The sequence below is a fragment of the Rhyacophila brunnea genome, unplaced genomic scaffold, assembly GCF_057557595.1.
Source record: "Rhyacophila brunnea isolate RB1 unplaced genomic scaffold, BYU_Rbru_1.0 scaffold_7, whole genome shotgun sequence".
Lineage (NCBI taxonomy): Eukaryota > Metazoa > Arthropoda > Insecta > Trichoptera > Rhyacophilidae > Rhyacophila > Rhyacophila brunnea.
In genome coordinates, this window is record NW_028233339.1 from 5,771,125 (window position 1) to 5,790,891 (window position 19,767).

Genomic DNA, 19,767 nt, shown 5'->3' on the forward strand with positions numbered 1-19,767 from the left:
TTGTCGGATAATCGAGTGACGGATTACTGAGAGTGTAATGTACTACCCAATCATATGAATTAATACTTATACCTCGTTTATACGTGCATGGATTTAATGCTGACAGTATGTATTATAGTACATATTATAGTATTATAAGTACAGCACAGCCATAACAAGAAAATGCACGTGTTAACATCATTTATTATTATCATGTAATGTTATGTATTATCATGCAAGTTGCAAGATTGCATGCATGTATCTAAAAAGTTCAGAAGCTCCTGAGTTTTCACGCAATAATTATTGGTACTTGAATGGCGGCGCGCATACGCAGTAGAACAATAATAGAACTACACCGCACATTGTATTTTGACGTCTACGGATTAGCTAAGAACTTGTCCGAAATCTGTCCGAATCTGTCTGAATCTGTCAAATAGCACCAATACGATGACAACATTGCGTCTCGCTTATACTTGAAGAATGAGATTGGAGAGACAGTTGGCACTTTTACGTGTAAACAGTTATTATCGAGATAGTTTAAAATAGACACTATTGGTGCAAGTAAATCCTTGCATCCAGGTGCTATTACTTTGGAAATATCTACATATATAATGATATTCGTTCCACTCCATCGACGCCCATATGAACCTCTCAGGATCGAACATGGTTTTCATACATTTTAGCTTCATCTCTATAGAAGAAGGTTTTTTTCACCATCTTTGAGTAATACAATTAATTAAGAGTTAATATTACATGTTATTATTATTGTTGACAGAAACAATAGTATCTAGGACACGCCAAACAAAAAAAAACACAATTGTTAGGACATAGCTTGTTAGGTTCAATTAACATAATTAAATGTATTGAACTGTATCTTTCCCCGTTTATCCAACTAATTATCACTTGTATTTTGCAACGTTGATAAACATTTAGGCAATTTTTATATGATTAGGTTTCTACCAATTATCTCTACCGATTACTGTATACTTTTTAATAATTATTTAATTGAATAAACAGCCATAGTGCAACAATATAACCTTGAACATGAAGTGCAGATGTAATTTCTTTTAGTGTGCGCAAATTACAGAGGGAAAATTTGATTATTGTTACGGTTTCTATTCCGACTTCACTTACATCAAGCCTATTGAATCGCTTTCTCTTGCTCGGTGCGGCATCAACTCTGACTTATTTTCTGTCAAAACTATAATAGAAGACATATTATAAGGGGGAGGGATCAAAAATTTTAAGTAATTTAGACTATTTTATTACAAAATCTGTGATGTCATTTATGGACAATGAGTAAATGTTATAAATATTTACCTCATCTATTTAGCCATATTCTGCATAGGAAACACTGCTCTCGTCGCGCAGAAAAGCATTCTTAACAGATATGAATAAAATGAGAAATCTTTGTCAACCATTCGTTAACCTATTAGATCTATGCTCTGGATCCAAATACACATTGAAAATAGATATGCTAATGCAGCTTTGCTCAATAAACATGGATTCTTTCTGTACATTTCGTTCACAAAAAAATCCAAAATAATATAATAATTTATTTTTATATTTTAGGGCATTGCGTGGGGGGGGGGGGGGGTTCTGGGTACATTCCCTCACTTTGAGTCTAGCAATGAACCGCTGGGCCTGTTGCTAAAATTACGGATGCTAAATGAGTTGCTGTCACCTGTCGCCACAAAGGATCCAGAAAATGGCTATTCGATTTGAAAATGTAATTAACAAAAAAATGTGATATAAAGAAGTGGTGGCCAACCATTTTGGTAAGAATTACTTAGATAAAACCCCATATTTCATACCCTTCCTTGTTACTCCCGAAAATATATTATAAAATATAAAAGTTGGGTCAATGTGCTAAATATTATACTTAGTTATTTATTATATTCTATGTTTATCAACACTGAACAAAATTGCACCACTGGCAACATTTTAGGTACCTATAGAAAATTATTAACTTTATGAGTGAAAAGAATGAATGAAAATATGATACTGTACAGATTGTGAGAGAAAATATAAGTTAAATTCTAGCATATTGATCCTGGTTGAAAGAATAGATCAATATATTTTAGAGACATATTATTCTAATTGAAGGCGTATAAAAAGGGTCTATATCAGACATGGGCAAATGTGGCTCTTCGTTGGATTAAGTGCGGCTCCCAATATATCTTGATAAAAATATTGGTATTTTCTTTCCTTATACTTGATATTTTCGCGAGCTTTCCTTTAAATTAATTGATTAATAACTACCTACATAATAATTTTCCTTTAATTTAATAAAATTTGACTTTTTGTATGTAATAGGTACAACGTGAGAATGTGACTATGGTGTGGCTCTTTATATATTATGAAAATCCAGAATGTGGCTCTTGTTGACCATTGTTGTCAAAAGTGATTATATTTTATTTAAAGGGCGTATATTATAACAGTATACACATGGTGGGAAATTTAATTTTCATAATATTGCCACATATCTTATCAAATTCGTTTGAAAACGTTGGCTCGTGTGGAAGATGGGCCTACACGCGATGTACAATTTGATACATTTACTTAGATTTTTTTTATTTTTTATGTTTTTATTATTTGCTCTATTACATACGTGTTATCTTAAAATATTATTTTTAAGATGACAAAAAATTCTTATCTTTCAAAATATACCCATAAAACATTGAAATTGTTGGTATTTATCAAAGTGTTTTTCATCTCTTGTGAAAATTTTTTTTTTTGCACATAGACCCTTTATATAGGGACGCCTTCAATTGCTACGTACCTACTAGCTTGACGACCGAATCATCCGAGTCATGATCCTCAGTCATGCGGCCCAGAGGAATTAGAAGTAATATTCTATTCACTTAAATATTTTGTAGGAATTTTATTTGTTCCTAAGTGTTTGGACCCCCTATTATGTGTATGTCATAGCCCCCACATACTGAAACAGGCCCCCACGCCAGGATCTTTGGCGAGCCCCCTAGGGTCAAGAGCGAACTCGAATTTCTGTGTGCTGTTTTTGGATTTTCCCAGTACAGTGATGTTCCCAACTCTGCTAATGGGTTTCTAGACAAGATTTTTAGCAACGTTAAAATATCAATTTCGCGATGTATGTCACCGATCGTACGAGAAGATGCGTATCACCCTACTTTATCTTTTTTACACGAGTTTCGTCCAACTCTCCTTCAGAGGACTAACATTCCCTCACACAGAACAAATCTGCAGAGGGGGTGGAAGTTTGAAGGGGGCAACTTCGATTTACTTTACTCATTAATGGGTGAGGTAGATTGGTGTGAGTTGTATGAAATTTGTGACGTAAATGACGCGGTACAGCACTTTTACAACGTTATTTATATTATTTTTGACCAGTGTTTTACAAGGAAGTCGCCATGTTGTGGTGGAAGGCGATACCCGAGGTGGTTTTCTCGGGAAATTGTCGGGGACATTGAGGTCAAACATTATTACCATAGAACTTGGAAGACTAAGCATATTCAGCAAGACTATGAAATGTTTAGTCTTTATCGCTCAAGAGTGCGGCAAGCTGTTCGACTGGCCTATCGAGCGCATATAGAAACGGTAGAAAATTGCATCCGCGAAAATTCTAAATCGTTTTGGGACTATGTTAAATCTTTAAGAAGGGATGGTGGGTTTGCCAATTCAATGAGTTGGAAAGGCGAAGAGGTGACCAGATCTGGAGTGGCAGAGGCATTTGCCGGTCACTTTAGGTCTGTCTACGCAAGTAGCAGTCCGAATCTGGATGTTGCCTCAACGTCAAGAAAACCATCACGCGGTGCCCAATCTATTGATATCCTTCCGATTGATGATGCTATTGTGTTTAGATTCATTAAAAAGCTAAAGAACACTCGATCTTTAGGACCGGATAATCTCCCAATATTTTTTTTAAAGGGGTGTATTATTGACTTTGTCAAAGGCCCGCATTTATATATATTTAATCTTGTGATGGAGACGGGTATCTTTCCCGAATTGTGGAAGATGTCAAAGGTTACTCCAATCCATAAGAGTGGTACTGAGTCATCAGTGGAGAACTATAGGCCGGTGGCTGTTCTCTCGGCACCCGCAAAAGTTCTTGAGATGATCATGCATAACATGATTTATCCAAAAATTGAGTCATTTATAATGAATGAGCAGCATGGATTTAGAGTTGGCCGTTCAACGGAAACTAACCTGATGGTATTTGTAGATTATGTGTCGTCAGCACTAGATAGAGGCCATCAGGTTGACTGTTCCTACAATGACTTCTCAAAAGCGTTTGACAGAGTCGATCACGACATCCTGTTGGAAAAACTCCAACTAATTGGATTGTCCGATCGTTTTCTGAAGTTATTCGGGAGCTATTTTAAGAATCGTCAACAATACGTATCGTATGGCGTCTATCAGTCACAGACGTTCAATACATTTTCTGGTGTCCCTCAGGGCTCAAACTTGGGGCCATTGCTGTTTACGATTTTTATAAATGACATAGCAATGGTCATTAAAAATGCTATGTTTTTGTTGTTCGCTGATGACCTGAAACTCTTCATGGAAGTTGTCACCTTGGACGATTGTCGTCAACTCCAACTTGATATAGATAATATATTAGATTGGCGCAGGCGTAACAAACTGGACTTCAATATTTTGAAAAATGCAATATTTTATGGTTTACCAGAGCCTCGCGAGTATTATTTTTCCAATATTCGATGCATGGCAGAGTTCTTTTGCGAATAGCATCTGTAAGGGATCTTGGCATTACGTTTGACAGTAGGCTGTCATTTAGTGGTCATATTGCTATCATTTGTAAAAAGGCGCTACAAATGTTGGGCTTCGTCTTGCGTACTTCCCGGGTCTTTTCAGATGTTACTGTATTAAAAATTCTTTATAATTCCTTAGTGAGAAGCCGGCTTGAGAGTGGGTCGATTGTTTGGGCCCCGCATCAGTTGAAATATGACCTTATGGTGGAGCGAGATCAAAAAAAATTTTTCAGACTCCTTTATTTCAGGTTATATGGATACTATCCGTGGCTTTATCCAACTGACTTTTTCTTAGGTATGCTTACATACTGTAGTTTAAGGCGTAAAACCCACTTAACGCAGCAAGTGTGGCTCTCGCGCAAAATTTCACAAGTGGCACGTAAATCAACGAAAATACAACGTAATCAAATACGCCAGCGCCCACTGGATTTGACAACGCATTATGCGCGCCCGCCCCATGAGTCATCGTTTTTTGGCTTCTCGGCGATACGAATGAACGAACATACAACGTATCCATTCATTGGAAACGGCAAGCAAAATCACGGTCCTCGAAGCGTCGTCGATGCGACGGGCGAGAAGCCATTATTTAAGAACAGCGAACTCTTTGTTTAGTTATTGCGTGTCCGATTTTAATTACAAGCCCCGAGAAATTTAATAATATTTTTATTGCTTTGTTATGAGAGACGCTGATAATAATAATTATTTTGTGCTGCTTGAGCCCCTTATTACATAGGTGAAGGGTAATGCGCGGGTGGGAGGGGGCCTACTCAGTAGTGAGCGCGTCGAGCGCTTTTTTGGTGGGCTTTATGCCTAAGTGCTAGAAGATATCAATATTTGGCCACTTATTTTTTTCGACTTATACGTGGTGTGAATGAGAACTCTGCCATTCTTGGTAGTATTGACGTGTGTGTCCCTGATAATTATCTTAGAAATCGGGAGCATCAGTTGTTTGTTCTCCCGAGGAGCAGAACTAACCTGCCATTGGTGATGCCGATTGGGAGGGCAATAACTCTGTTCAACCAAAGCGCTTCGGATGTTGATATATTCCATCTACGTGAGAATGAGTATAGGTGGACATTATTTTATAAATTATTAAAATAGGGTCTGCTTAACTCATCCGGTGTACTTCCTTGTACCTATATAATTTTTTTTGTATTTACACATTTATATTGTAGAATAACTTAATACTGATCTATCTCTTTTATTATGTACCTAATATTGTTTTAATAATATTTCGTTGTTTCTAAATGTCATGTTGTGAACGAATTAAACTTATAATTTGTAATATCCACAATATGTAAAATAAATGAATTGAAATTGAAATTGAAATTGTGAAATCTATTTATGTATTTTTAGAATTTTTTGTATTTTTAATATATCCACTTGAATTACTTTATTGACACACAATAATCAAAAATTGCATCCCACGTCATATATTTTGAAATGTTTAAGGCTATACTTCAGTTGAGGCTTGATCAAAAAAGATTGTGGCTAGGCGATGTGTGGATTGTGCAAATGACGCGTGCCGAACGAAATATAATTTGTCATAAAAATCAACATGCGTCCATTTAATGTTATGTTTATTGTTATATTACTAATAATAATAGTTTTCTTCTTCAAGTACATACGTAAAGTTTTTTTAGTCATCTGTCATGATTTAAGAATATATTCATCCGACACCATGACAAAACAAATCGACATGGTCATACCTCGACTATCGGTCTCCGATTGGCGACGAGTGCGAAATTTCGTCGCACCTACTGTTGAAAATTATTTGCCGTTTCACTGAAGGCTCTTAATATTCATAAGAAAAACAGCGACTTTTTTTACTACCTACCTATTTGAGCAAATTTGTAATGTGTGTTTATCTCACTTATCTGGTCAACCCGTCATGCTGGGCCCCCAGGCTAGAGCCCCGTTAACCCGCTCTTGTGGTTGCAATGGTGTTGTATGTTGTTTCTGAGTTGTTATCAATAATATAATAATAATAATTCTATATTGATATTGTTTGTAGAGATTGAATCATAGATGGCGTAATGACAATGTAAAACATTTATTAGATAAAAAGTGGGCGTGCTTTAAATGTTTCTTTTTACACACTGATGGATCTCGATCTCAATCAGCGGAACGTATTTATTTCAGAGCATATAGGTAGTTGACAGTGTGTCGCTCACTGTGACTGGCCACTGCACGCGTTTATTCACTAAATTCAGTGTGTCATTTGACGCAGCGTCCGTTGGTTGCGTTGATTCCGCGCCGCTAAAGTCGCGGATTGTTTTCAAAGTCACGCTATCAGATCTGTCAAACATGCAACAGTTTACCTTTACCACGTTCGAAACTATTTCAAAGTGCAATAAAACGCCGCGTAAATATTTCTAACCGCCAATATGAGTTGAATTATTGTTTAGCATTAAATTTGTCCGTCATTGTTATCGTGGCAAAGAAAAATAGCGCGAACTCTTTGCGATAAGTAAAGTAAGTAGGTGTTGATCTTCATTCAGTTTAATGTTGATTTGAGTGACGAGCGAGATGAGTGTCTCTCCTAACTTCACATCCGTCGATGAGAGACCGCATATGGGAAAAAACATTAATTATCTCCATCGAAATGCCATAAATAACAGAACAAAAAGCACGCTGGACGCGCTCAAAAATCAAAATAAAGACAATAGCGAACTGACGGAAGAGGAAAGACAACTCGTAACTATACACGGCAAAAAATTTAAAGTTATTCCCTCGCCGGACGGAAATGGCCCCTTAAATAATTTAAATAGGAATAATTTGACGACTGACAATATTCAGAGCGCCGCGGAGAGATCCAGGAAATCAAACGGGAGTAGTACTGCGAACGGAGATGACGAAGGGATAACTTTAATTTTTAACAGCCACAGAAATCGGCGCGATCTCGCGCCGACGGCGAAACAATACCTGAGCATGAGATCTTTGAAACACCCCGATGAACTCGTTCTGTCAGGGGTCTGTTCGCCGTCAGCCAGCTCCTGCATGGTGCGAACCGGCTCCGCGATATTCTCCGATTGCGGCAGTCAGTTCTCTCATAAGTTCAACGATGCCATGTCCGTCAGATCGCTGGCCTCCATCGGAATGGGTTCCACCGACGGCAGAAAGATGGTGATTCGGAGGGTACCCACGTCACCCAACGAGCTCCTCAACTTGGTCAATCCACCGACGTGAGTAATTTATACTTTTAAATTTAGTTTATAAATCTTGTAAATACAATATACATGATATTGTTATTAGGTGCCTAGTAGTTTCTCTTATTTTAATAATTAGTAAAATACCTATTATAAGTGCGGGGTCCAGAAGAGATTAATTTTCCAATTTCAAAAATAACTTGCAGACATCATTTTGTTGACAAATTGTTCAATAAAAATATTGTAGCATTATACCTACCTATATCCCACGTAAACAATGAATTGACCACGAATTACCGCAAAACTAAGATACCTATGTAAATCCACTGAACATATTATTATTTATGGTGCAGGTAGATACAATAGATTTGATTAGGAAATCTTGGTGCTTATTATTATGTTAGACGTAGATATTCATTTTAATATATTTTTTTCGAATTGACCATCATAATTCATTATAATATTATTATTAATACGAAATATCTTATCAGATTCTTATTAAAATCTCATAAGATTCTAATTCATATACCTATCTACCGTTATTAGCAAAAAAGGCTTAAATACCTAACTTGTATGTTCACTTTAAATCTAACGAAATGACAGTAGTGTTAATACTGGTTACCCACTTCACACTACAAGTAAAAAAACTCGAATGCTTATAAAAACAAGAGCGAACTTTAGCTTGATCACTTTTATCATAATTCTAGTGTCTTATTTAAAAATGTGTTATTATTATAGTGAATAACTAGAGCAGGGGGGGGCAAACTTTTTGGATGGAGGGCCAAATTCAAGAATTCAAAGTGAGCGGCGGGCCGCAAGTAAAATACAATTTTTAGATATACACTATTTATTATCACGAAAAATAAACATTTTTGTAAATTTAGGTGTTAATTTTGTAGTTGATATTCTCAAAACTACTTGTAAATGGACATCGGAGATATTTGATCGTAAAGAATTTTTATTGAGGTTCATGATCGAAAATGTTTGTTCAGTTCAGGTTGATCCAAAAATTACGAACATTTTTCTTGCATAATCTTTAAGTTGGTCGAATTTGTCTGAATTAAGGGCGTTGTAAAATTTGGAGATTTCTTCACGACGATGCAATTCTCTTAAATCAGTGTTGCACTGCAGATCAATAATCTCAAGTTGTAGCTCTGTCGGTACACTATCAGTATCTATTGAAAATGGATCGCGTACTATTGCTAAACTTGTCTCAATTTTTCGGAAGTCACCAAATCCTTGTGAAAAATCGTCATTCAGAGCTTTAATAATTTTACCATTTCTTCAAATTTATATTCTGATATATTCAGCAACTTCAAAGTTGGAAAGTGGTCCACGTCGTTATTCGATATTTGTCGAAGGAATAACTTGAGTTTTAATTGAAATCCATTCAAACTTTTTACCATATCATGGGCATATATTTTTTTTGCTTGCAACGCGGAGTTAAAAGTATTTAAATGTGTCACGATCTTCAACGTAGAAAATAGTGGTTACATAGTGAGAGACGAGGCGCAATGAAGACGTACTGAGATAATACGAGGGTGGGTCAATAAGTCCTTAGAAAAGCCGACAGGTGGCGCGACTAGTACTGCAAGCGATTTGTTTTCATGCAGCGGCACTACCGATTCAGTATGCTGCGAAGTTTCAATCAGATTGGTCGGGTTGTTGTGTGTTTCTCGTATATTTAAAAAAAAAATTTGCTTGTGGAAAATGGAAAAATGGAAAATGGAGAAAATTGAGTTTGGAGTTGTTATTAAACATTTTAATATAAAAGGGTTAACAGCAAAGGAAATAAAAAATGAGTTGGATTTAGTTCACGGCATATCTGCTCCTTCACTTGCAACTATTTATAACTGGTTAAATGAATTTAAACGTGGTCGTACATCAACAAAGGATGAACCACGCTCAGGACGTCCTGTAGAGGTGACTACACCAGAAATGATCAATAAAATCCACGATATGGTGTTAAGTGACCGAAGATTAAAGTTGAGTGAGATAATTGAGGTTACAGGGATCTCAAAAGGTAGCGTCATTTCTATTTTATATGACAAATTGGGCATGAAAAATATTTCTGCAAGATGGGTGCCGCGTTTGCTCACAGTCGACAATAAACGCAGTAGGGTGGTGGCCTCTAAAGCCCTGTTGTCGCTCATGCAACGCAATCCGGATGAATTTTTTCGTCGCTTTGTGACTGTAGATGAAACATGGATACACCACTATACTCCCGAGACGAAAGAACAGTCAAAGCAGTGGATTGCGAAGGCAAACCATGTCCAAAGAAGGCGAAAACCGTAAAATCAGCTGGTAAGGTTATGGCTACTGTATTTTGGGATGCACGTGAAATTATTTTCGTTGACTATTTGGAAAAAGGAAAAACAATAACAGGGGATTATTATGCATCTTTATTGGACCAGCTAAAAAACAAAATTGAAGAAAAACGGCCTCATTTAAACAGGAAAAAAATCCTCTTTCATCAGGACAATGCCCGTGTTCACACATGTTTACGATCAATGGCTAAAATTGAAGAATTGAAGTTCGAATTGGTCGACCACCCACCGTATTCGCCAGATTTAGCCCCCAGTGACTTTTTCCTTTTCCCAAACTTAAAAAAATAGCTAAGTGGACAACGTTTTTTTTTCAAATGAAGAAGTCATCGATCGGACAAATGCTTATTTTGAGGACCTTCCGAAAACTTATTTTTCTGACGGTTTAAAAAAAATTGAGAAACGTCTAACCAAGTGTATTGAGCTCCAAAGAAATTATGTTGAGAAATAAAAAAAAAATACAAAAATAAAACCTGTTTTAATGCTTTTTTCTAAGGAATTATTGACCCACCCTCGTACATTTACGAAACAACCAATTCTTCAAATTTTAATCTATTGTCAACATATATTTTAAGTACAATAATTAATGATGGCGGGCCACATGCGGCCCGCGGGCCGCAGTTTCCCCCCCCCCTGAACTAGAGGAAGTTGTCAAAACAATATTAAATTTGGTGTCCTCTTATGGGACTGGTCCATGACAGTTCATTGATAAAACGACGGCGGAAGGAATTTGATATAATCCAACGCTGTATAATGCCTAATCCAGACCAAGAAACGTGGGGGTAAGCAGATCATGCGTTGTATAGGGGCGGCGAATGAAAGAACAAATACAAAATATATTACATTTTTTTGATAGCAGTTGTGGTTTTCCATGAAGCAGACAAGCAGACAATGCGGTTGCTTTATTAGAAAGTATCGACATCTTAATTGAAACAAATAATCGAAGCATAAAAAATCATGACAACTATTTGTATGTTGTTATACCCATTGTAATACATATTCTAATGGCGGTTTATCGCACTGGAAAATTTTTCACAAGGGTGCCTCTAAACCCGTCAGCGCCACAGACCTACGCTTAACTAAAACTACCACTGTTTGAGCGTAGTTTTCGTGAAAATAGTCTAATTGTTATTAGATGGTGTGTACCTATGTCAATTTGATATTTGGTCAGTGACGTCCCGTGGGGGTAGGAGGCAGATTGAGCGTCGCTTGGGGGCGGTAGTTACCGAAAGGGCGGCAAATCGAGGAGAATCATTAGGTAAACATAGGAAGCTATCTAAACTTAGTAATAACACTGGTTGGAAACAAAATATATTAATTAGGTACTATAAAAGTTTTAACACGACTAAACTTTATGTTTTTGTCGGGTTCGCGATGTCTAGTTTACTTCCGTTGTCCTTGGTCGTCGCGTTCTTGGTGAACAGCAATGACACGTGCATACCTAATTTAAAATTTATCCAAATATATTTGCCAGTCATAGTTTAGGAAGATGTCAGGTGTATTTTTAAATGTAGGTGCATATCTGAAACCGTAGACTCGCAATATTGTCTATTGAAGCAGAGATGGCATTTAAATTAGATTTAGTGGTATACCTATATCTTGTTTGTAATGTATCCATTCAACACATTTCTTAGATATTGGAATCATAAAGTATTATAAAAAAATGTGGCGGCATTTTCGCACTGCCTAGGGGCGGCATTTTGTCTTGGGACGTCACTGTATTTGGTGTACTTATTTGCCTGTTTCTTAAATAATAAACTAGGTAAGCAGGGTACTTACCTAACGAATTTTCAGACAATTTGAAACTAAGGCGTAAAACCCACTTAACGCAGCAAGTGGGGCTCTCGCGCAAAATTTCACAAGTGGCGCGTAAATCATCGAAAATACAACGTAATCAAATACGCCAGCGCACACTGGATTTGACGACGCATTGTGCCCGCCTGCCCCATGATTCATCGTTTTTTGGCTTCTCAGCGATACGAATTAACGAAAATACAACGTAGTCCATTCATTGAACACGGCTAGCAAAATCACGCTCCTGGCAGCGTCGCTGATAGACGGGCGAGAAGCCATTATTTAATAACAGTGAACTCTTTGTTTAGTTATTGCGTGTCCGATATTTCGCTGGTATAATAATGTCATCGTGAATATTAATTACAAGCCCCGAGAAATTTAATAATATTTTTATTGCTTTATTATGAGAGACGCTGATAATAATAATTATGTTGTGCTCCTTGAGCCCCTTATTACATTGGTGAAGGGTAATGCGCGGGTGGGAGGGGGCCTACTTCGTAGAGAGCGCACCGAGCGCCGCGTTGGTGGGCTTTATGCCTAAGATTGAAAGAGCGGAATTTTAAGTCTGCTTGGGGCGGCAGTTTGCCCAAGGACGTCCATGCGGATAATATTGAACACTGTTTAAAAACTGTTCGAAAGTTGTATTAAAATTGTTTCCGAACATTTATTTATGTGAGTACATAAATTTTCAAATACACATTCTGATACAATTGTTTCATTTCCGACGGGAATGGAAATTTTATTATTGTTCTTATAGAGATGCTCTCCCTCTGGATTTGTCTTACAAATCTAAAGATACACTTTATAAGACACCACAAAGAACTGTCCGGCACGTATGATAACACCCAGGCTATTCATACATAATATTCTACAACTTCGGCTCAGTTGGACAGGACTAGGAATTCCAATCCCGGGATCCCGAGCTATTTTCGATACCTATGAATCCCGGGATTGATAAACATAATCCCGAAACTTTCGGGATTGATTTTTGTTATCAATTTTTATGGAAAATAAAATAAAAACGAAAATATAACAGAAAAAAAACTTTTAATAACAAATAACTACATTAGAAATAAACTGAGTTTGAATGAAGTTTGATTTATACCCATGTGTAAGTTGCCGATTCATTTTATTTTTTCACATAAATTAATAAAAATTAGAAAGATTGGAAAAAATAATGCTTCGCACTTTTAACACAGTAATTCCACCATGATCTCATTCAATTTATGAAGCTGAAAGGCCATAAGTACACCATGATTTGCTTTACTATTTTAAATCTCGCTAACCCATTCATTAAATCTTTACTATCAGAAACAGCAATCTCATATTAAATTCACATTATTATTTATATTAAAATATTATTTACTCCATTAAACTTATGTATTTCCAAGATTAACCTTAACCCTAATTAATCTTAACACCACTGCACATTTATGTACTGAAATATGACTATATTCTAAAACATTAGAGCGAGAGGCTTAAAAGAATACTATTTTATGTAATAAAAATACTTTATGCAGTCATCAGATGTTTAAAATAAATATAAAGGATAATAAGGCTTCAAAATTATATAAATAGATTATCTACAACGTTTAAGGAATGTCCAGGATCATGCTTTGAAAATAGAATAAAAGCTCCATTTTGACCCACGCTGAGCACGTCCGCCCTTAAATAATGCTATTTGTAAATATAAAAAAAATATATTAACAATGGAAAAAATGCCAATCCTGGGATTGTCAAATTGTAATCCCGAAATCCCGGGATCAGAATTTTAGCTCGGGATTGGATTCCCTAGACGGGACAATAATGTCCACCGCAAGTCAAATAATCGTGTTCTGGAAATAATTTTCACCGAACACCTGGAGGGACCACAGCTCCGTTGGAATGACAGCGTAAAGGGGGGCGCATTGGTGTTTCTTGGCGTGCAGTATTAATTGGCCATTTAACACTAGAAACCGAAGAGTTTGGAGACCACGGGTCGATTTGGTGTGCGCAATGTATTATTTAAAGAAATTGTCTTCAATAAATCTCATCAATGGCCAATGGATCCAAGGCTCCTGTTCGTGAAATCCTCGAGATTATCGCTCCGTCTCGTGGAAAAATGAAAAGTTACATTACAATTCGTGAATTATTAAAAAGTAATATAATTATTTAAATATTTAAATATAATTTTTAAGTTTATATGAAACTTATCGGAATCATATAAAAAAATAATATTTATGACGTGACGTAAACCTCAATTGTCATCTACCTTGCCGATTATGCCCTAATCTCGTATGCCACAAAACTGGCTCATTAAACCGTCTAATCTTGGTAGGTACCTATACAACAAAAAATCGAATACATACCTACATTATTTTTATATAATAATTAAATTATTACATAAATATGTTAATATTTTCGGAAAATTATCGAGCGCTCCGGTTCGTAAAATCGTCCATTTCGAAAACTGATATTTATATTATATACACAGAACAGATAATAAATAGAATACCGATAGGCTATATTCAATACGCCGCATGCTGATGCAGGCTTTTGAATGTGTGAGTGTCCTAAGAAAATGAAGCACGCATTATGCACGTGCAATAGTGTGTAATACACCAACATTAAATGAGCGTAAATGCATAAACCGAGAGCAGTTTTCAGTATTCGACGTAAAACGTATTCTTGACACGTGTGTAAGTTTAACTCGGATTCTTCCTCACTCGAGTCGGTTACCTGCTATCGCCTTACCCGTTATGTATTTCAGTTCCCATTATTTCTGAGTTCCCTGATTATATAGAAAAACCTTAAAATAATAAATGGAATATGTACTACTTTTTAAGATATTTAAATAAAAATCTGTAATATTATATTATTTTACTTTTTTAAATTCAATCCTTTGCACTCTACGTACCTAGGTATTAAATTTAGAATTTTTATTTTCAAATATTAAACCATTCCACTCCCGGGCAGCGTCGGGTGATACTGCTAATACCTATATATTACAACGTTTTTCTTAGCTCGTATTCTTATTTGTCCGGTGGTTCTTTATCCGGTACAAATCTTGCAATCGATTTTCAACTAACTTCCCGACTAGCTAGACATTTGAAACTTTTAGAATATATCAGAATACGATGCCAATGAATTTTTTTAAATACTTTTAGCCATCTTTAAGTAGAATTGAATTCATTTTCAGTTAATTCTGTTTTGTATGAAAAGTTATTTCGACACCATTATTTGTTGCTAGGGGTCTGGGGTCCTAGCAACTAAATTATTAATATATACGTGCGTTACTATGGAAATCAATATGACAATATGTCAAGTACAAAATTTTTTGATCGTTTAAGCTAGTCAAGTCAAGTTTATATGGTTGCTAGTCAAGTCAAGTTTATATGGTTCAACAGAATTTAAAAACGTTGTATATAAAAAGTTCTTTTTATCTTGTAATTTATTTTTGTACACGTATTCTTATTGTAATTATTACAGTCTGTCATTATCACTCCTATCTGGCGCCATTACTACGTCACAAAAGAGTACACTTTTTATCATACGTATCATTATTTTAAATCCAAAAATAGACAGATAAATGCGTTTAGGTTTCTTCATATTTTAATACATACATATTCTATAAGTTATAAAATTACTTATCAGATTCGTTCATAAATAATCACTGAATGGTAACGTATAATAGCTTGCAATAACATTCGTTTTTTTGTGTTGAATTTAGTTATTTATGAATCAATCACTGTCTCGATAAGCGGTGGTGTTGTCTGTTCATATTATTATGATTATTATATTATCATTATCATTAAGCAAAACAATATAATACAAATAATATACTTGGTGCACTGCATGATAAAAAAATGATGTTAAGTGCCTACTACATTCTATTAGCGAGCGAAAATGCTATAGTCCTTGACGTTTTAAGTATTTTACGAAAAATATTTAAGTACTTTAATGAATGACAATTGAAAATAAAAGTTTACATAATTATTTTACTTCCATCAAACTGTTTATATTAGATACTACAAAAAAAATATCCGAAAATTTGAGAATCTCGAGAAACGATAGGAGAAATTACAAGCTTCTACTGACGCCCGTACAATGAATAATATTTCTTCAGAATCGGTTTATGGAAACGGAACGGAACTGGGTTGTCCACATGCTTTGGAAGTATTCAGAGAGCCATAATAAGGGTCTCCGTCTATTCAAGCCTTACGGCAGCGATTTCCAAACTGGGAGGCGCGGAGTGTTGCAGAGGGAGGCAACACAAATGTAACCACAGCTTTGCAGTTTGCAAATGCATAGTTTATAAAAAGCTTGGCGGCGCGGGCATAACACACATCACACATTTATTATAATAGTTTAAAAAAGTCGCCTGCGGCGCTACTTTGTTTCAGAACTATTAAATATCTTAAACACTACTTCAGAGCAGCACACTGCCCTTAACCTCAGCGATATGTAGGTGGGCCCGCCAAAGATCCTGGCTTGTGGGGCCCATGATAGAATCCATTTGGCAGTGAACGATGACGTACTATTGAAAAGGAAAAATTGATAGAATTATCATGCGATATTTCATTGAAAGAAAAACCCTGGTTCAATTTTGGTTGAATCGAAGTGAAGAATAATATAATACTTTTGTCAAGAAAAGCAATGCAAGTTGTGAGTAAAGTACTGCTACCATTGACTCGTAACATCATATTTATGCGAAACGGGATTTTCTACATTAGCTCCAATGAAATACTCCAAATATCGATCCCGTTTAGTACATTTTTTTTCCAACCAGTGAGCTGAATTTTTTAATGGAAAGATATTTCCGCTATTACTAAGTTTATGTAGCTTTCTATGTATACCTAATGATTCTCCTCGATTTGCCACCCTTTGGGTAACTGCCGCCCCCAAGCGACGCTCAATCTGCCTACCCCCACGGGATGCCACTGGTTGAGAGTAATCATGGATTGGCAAAGAACATGGAAACATAAACGTTATGACATGCAAACATGCAAATAAGTAATCAATTCATTTGTTTGTACGCAATCAATAATTCAAGTTGATGCCTACTTGACAGCTACATATTAAAATAAATTAATATAAACAACCGAACAAAATAAATTCAGATTATTCTTGGTGCATCTATAATCTACATAATATGTATCTACCTACACATGCCATAGTGCGCAAATTATAATATTATTTTGATTCAGTATTTTGAATTCCATATGGTATTGTAATCACAACGCTGTGGCATAGCTAATAGAAAAATAACTTACATCGCTAAATTGATTATCTTTGGTTTGGAATGATTTTCGTTACCGCTTTTGAGTTATGTTAATATTGCATTCGAGTGAATTTATATTCGGAATAAGGCATGACTGCATGTCGCACAACTTCCTATTATAACTTTTTTGCATAGTTTTACATCCATAACTAATTGCACAATCTGCAATAGTATTTATCTATGAAAATATTCAAATAATTAGTCATCCTTTACCTATTATAAAGGGAAATAAAACTAAAAAAATACAATACAATTGTCGATTAAATTATTTTGTGTGATGAGCGACGTGGATTTTATCGAAGTGTCCTCCACTAGCTATTTTTTTTTTGCGTCAGCGTCTTGGAATATTGAGACAATTTTCAGAATACGTAGGAAAGATAATTTTTTCCTATGAAAAAATAGAAAATTTTATAGTGACGTTCTTCGATGGTGCCTCATCAAATGTTCTCTTGACTATCCTGAAAATAGCGATTTTAGACTAATCTCCTTTTTCATTCGCATCCTCTTCCTTTTATTATTTATAATAATTATGTACTTTTAATTTCGTAACAGTACTCAGTATCTTTATAATATGACAACACTGAATGTACACACATTATACAACTTGCTAAGTATAATATGCAGAAACTTTCCCAGTTAGGATCCTTCTGCTTTAAATTATTAAATAAATGCGTTTATAAATAAATAGGATATCCTCTCCCATAAATCAATTTATATGCATTTTGGAGGCAATGTAATTGTAAGTAAGCACTTACTTATTTTATTGTTGTACTTAATATAAATGTAGCTCCCAAATGGAGGCAATCGCCTTTTTATATAAACGTGGGCGACAATACGGCCAATCTCCTCACCCAATTTATACATCAGATTAAGTGACAGTATATGATATGTTTTACTCAAGTATATTACTTAGGTTTCGTATAAGCACAGAAAAGAAAATACTCAGTATTCCTTTCGACTAGGGATTGCAATACCGGTATTTAAAAACTGGTATCCCAGTACTTTTCAATACCCAAATACCTGTTTTAAAAATCAGACAATATCGACATATTCAATATTAAAAGTGGAAATTAAATGTATTAATTAACATACAAGTATTTTAACAAGACTGTAAAATTTTTCTCGGGTTATCCGATGTCTGGTTTACTTCCATGGCCCTTCATCGTCCTTGGTGACCAGCAATAAAAAAACGATTTTTTCCGGTTCGCTACATGTTCAAACACGCGCGTTAAAATGATCTTACTCCCTATGTCAGTTATCGTATGTCTATTTATAGCAACGGCCGTATGTTGTAGCTTAACCACTGGGAAATGCCAATAGAAATGTGCGTATTTCAAAAAAATACTACTTATTCATAGGTCAATAATTATTATAAAACAATCATTATTCGTAGGATGTTTATCACATTTGAATGGTCAAAGACATAGCTTATAATCAGTATCTTTAGAATTATCTTCAAATGTGGTAATCGTGCCCATTTTCTGAATAATAAAATGCCTGATTCTTGTCAAATTTGGGATCACAGAGTTTATAAATATAATTTTATATCGTAAATATTTATATTATTTAAATAGTAAATAATGGTTTTATAAATACGTTTAAAAAAATCTTAACACCACTGCACATGGATGTACTGAAATATGACTATATTCTAAAACATTAGAGCGAGAGGTTTAAAAGAATACTATTTTATATAATAAAAATACTTTATGCAGTCATCAAATCGATACCCCCAGTTCAATAGGGGAATAACTCATAAAACCTTGTTCCAAGATAATGGCGTTTGAATTTTTTGCAGTAATTCTCATTTTAATTTTAAAGCCTTGATTTCGATGAAAGTGTATGTTTTTTTATATTTAATTTAGTGGAATTCATCAATGCACAATGAAATTGTACATTTTAATGAAGAATTAACCAATAAATTTGATTATATAACGGAATTACTGATTAATCTCAGAAAGGGTTATTCGATTTCATGACACAATTTTTGATTGTTTTTTTTGCTGAATTATAAAGAGAAGATTATTCTACATCGAATGGCATTCTTAACTCAAAACCTTTAAATTTTGAGTTGTTCCCCTATTGAACTGGGGGGGGGGGGGAACGGGGGTATCGAAATGTTTAAAATAAATATAAAGGATAATAAGGCTTCAAAATTATATAAATAGATTATCTACAACGTTTAAGGAATGTCCAGGATCATGCTTTGAAAATGCAATAAAAGCTCCATTTTGACCTACGCTGAGCATGTTCCCCCTTAATAATACAAATATTCAATATATAAAACAGTCGACTGTAATGTAATTATTAAATAATAATAATGCAACAAAGAAAAGAAGCACTCTGATTTAACAAGAATCAAATAAAACGTTATTTAATAATCAAATATATTTAAAATCACCTCTTACTTGGTTTTGACACATTGCCCCCCCCCCCCATTGATCTACCTTCATCTATGAGTCATTTTATAAACGAATCTTGTAATTTTATTGCGAGACAAAAATTGATACGTC

General features: G+C 35.1%; 1 protein-coding gene across 1 annotated transcript in view; it reads left to right on the forward strand.

The window, feature by feature from the left end:
* The first annotated feature begins 6,938 nt into the window (after nucleotides 1-6,938).
* The window catches only part of ine (solute carrier family 6 member inebriated), a 138,703-nt gene continuing 125,874 nt past the window's right edge, over nucleotides 6,939-19,767 (forward strand). Inside the window, exon 1 of the mRNA XM_085957928.1 lies at nucleotides 6,939-7,912. Within this exon, the coding sequence (XP_085814054.1) occupies nucleotides 7,257-7,912 (656 nt within the window). The 5' untranslated portion in view covers nucleotides 6,939-7,256. The remainder of the gene's footprint in view (nucleotides 7,913-19,767) is intronic.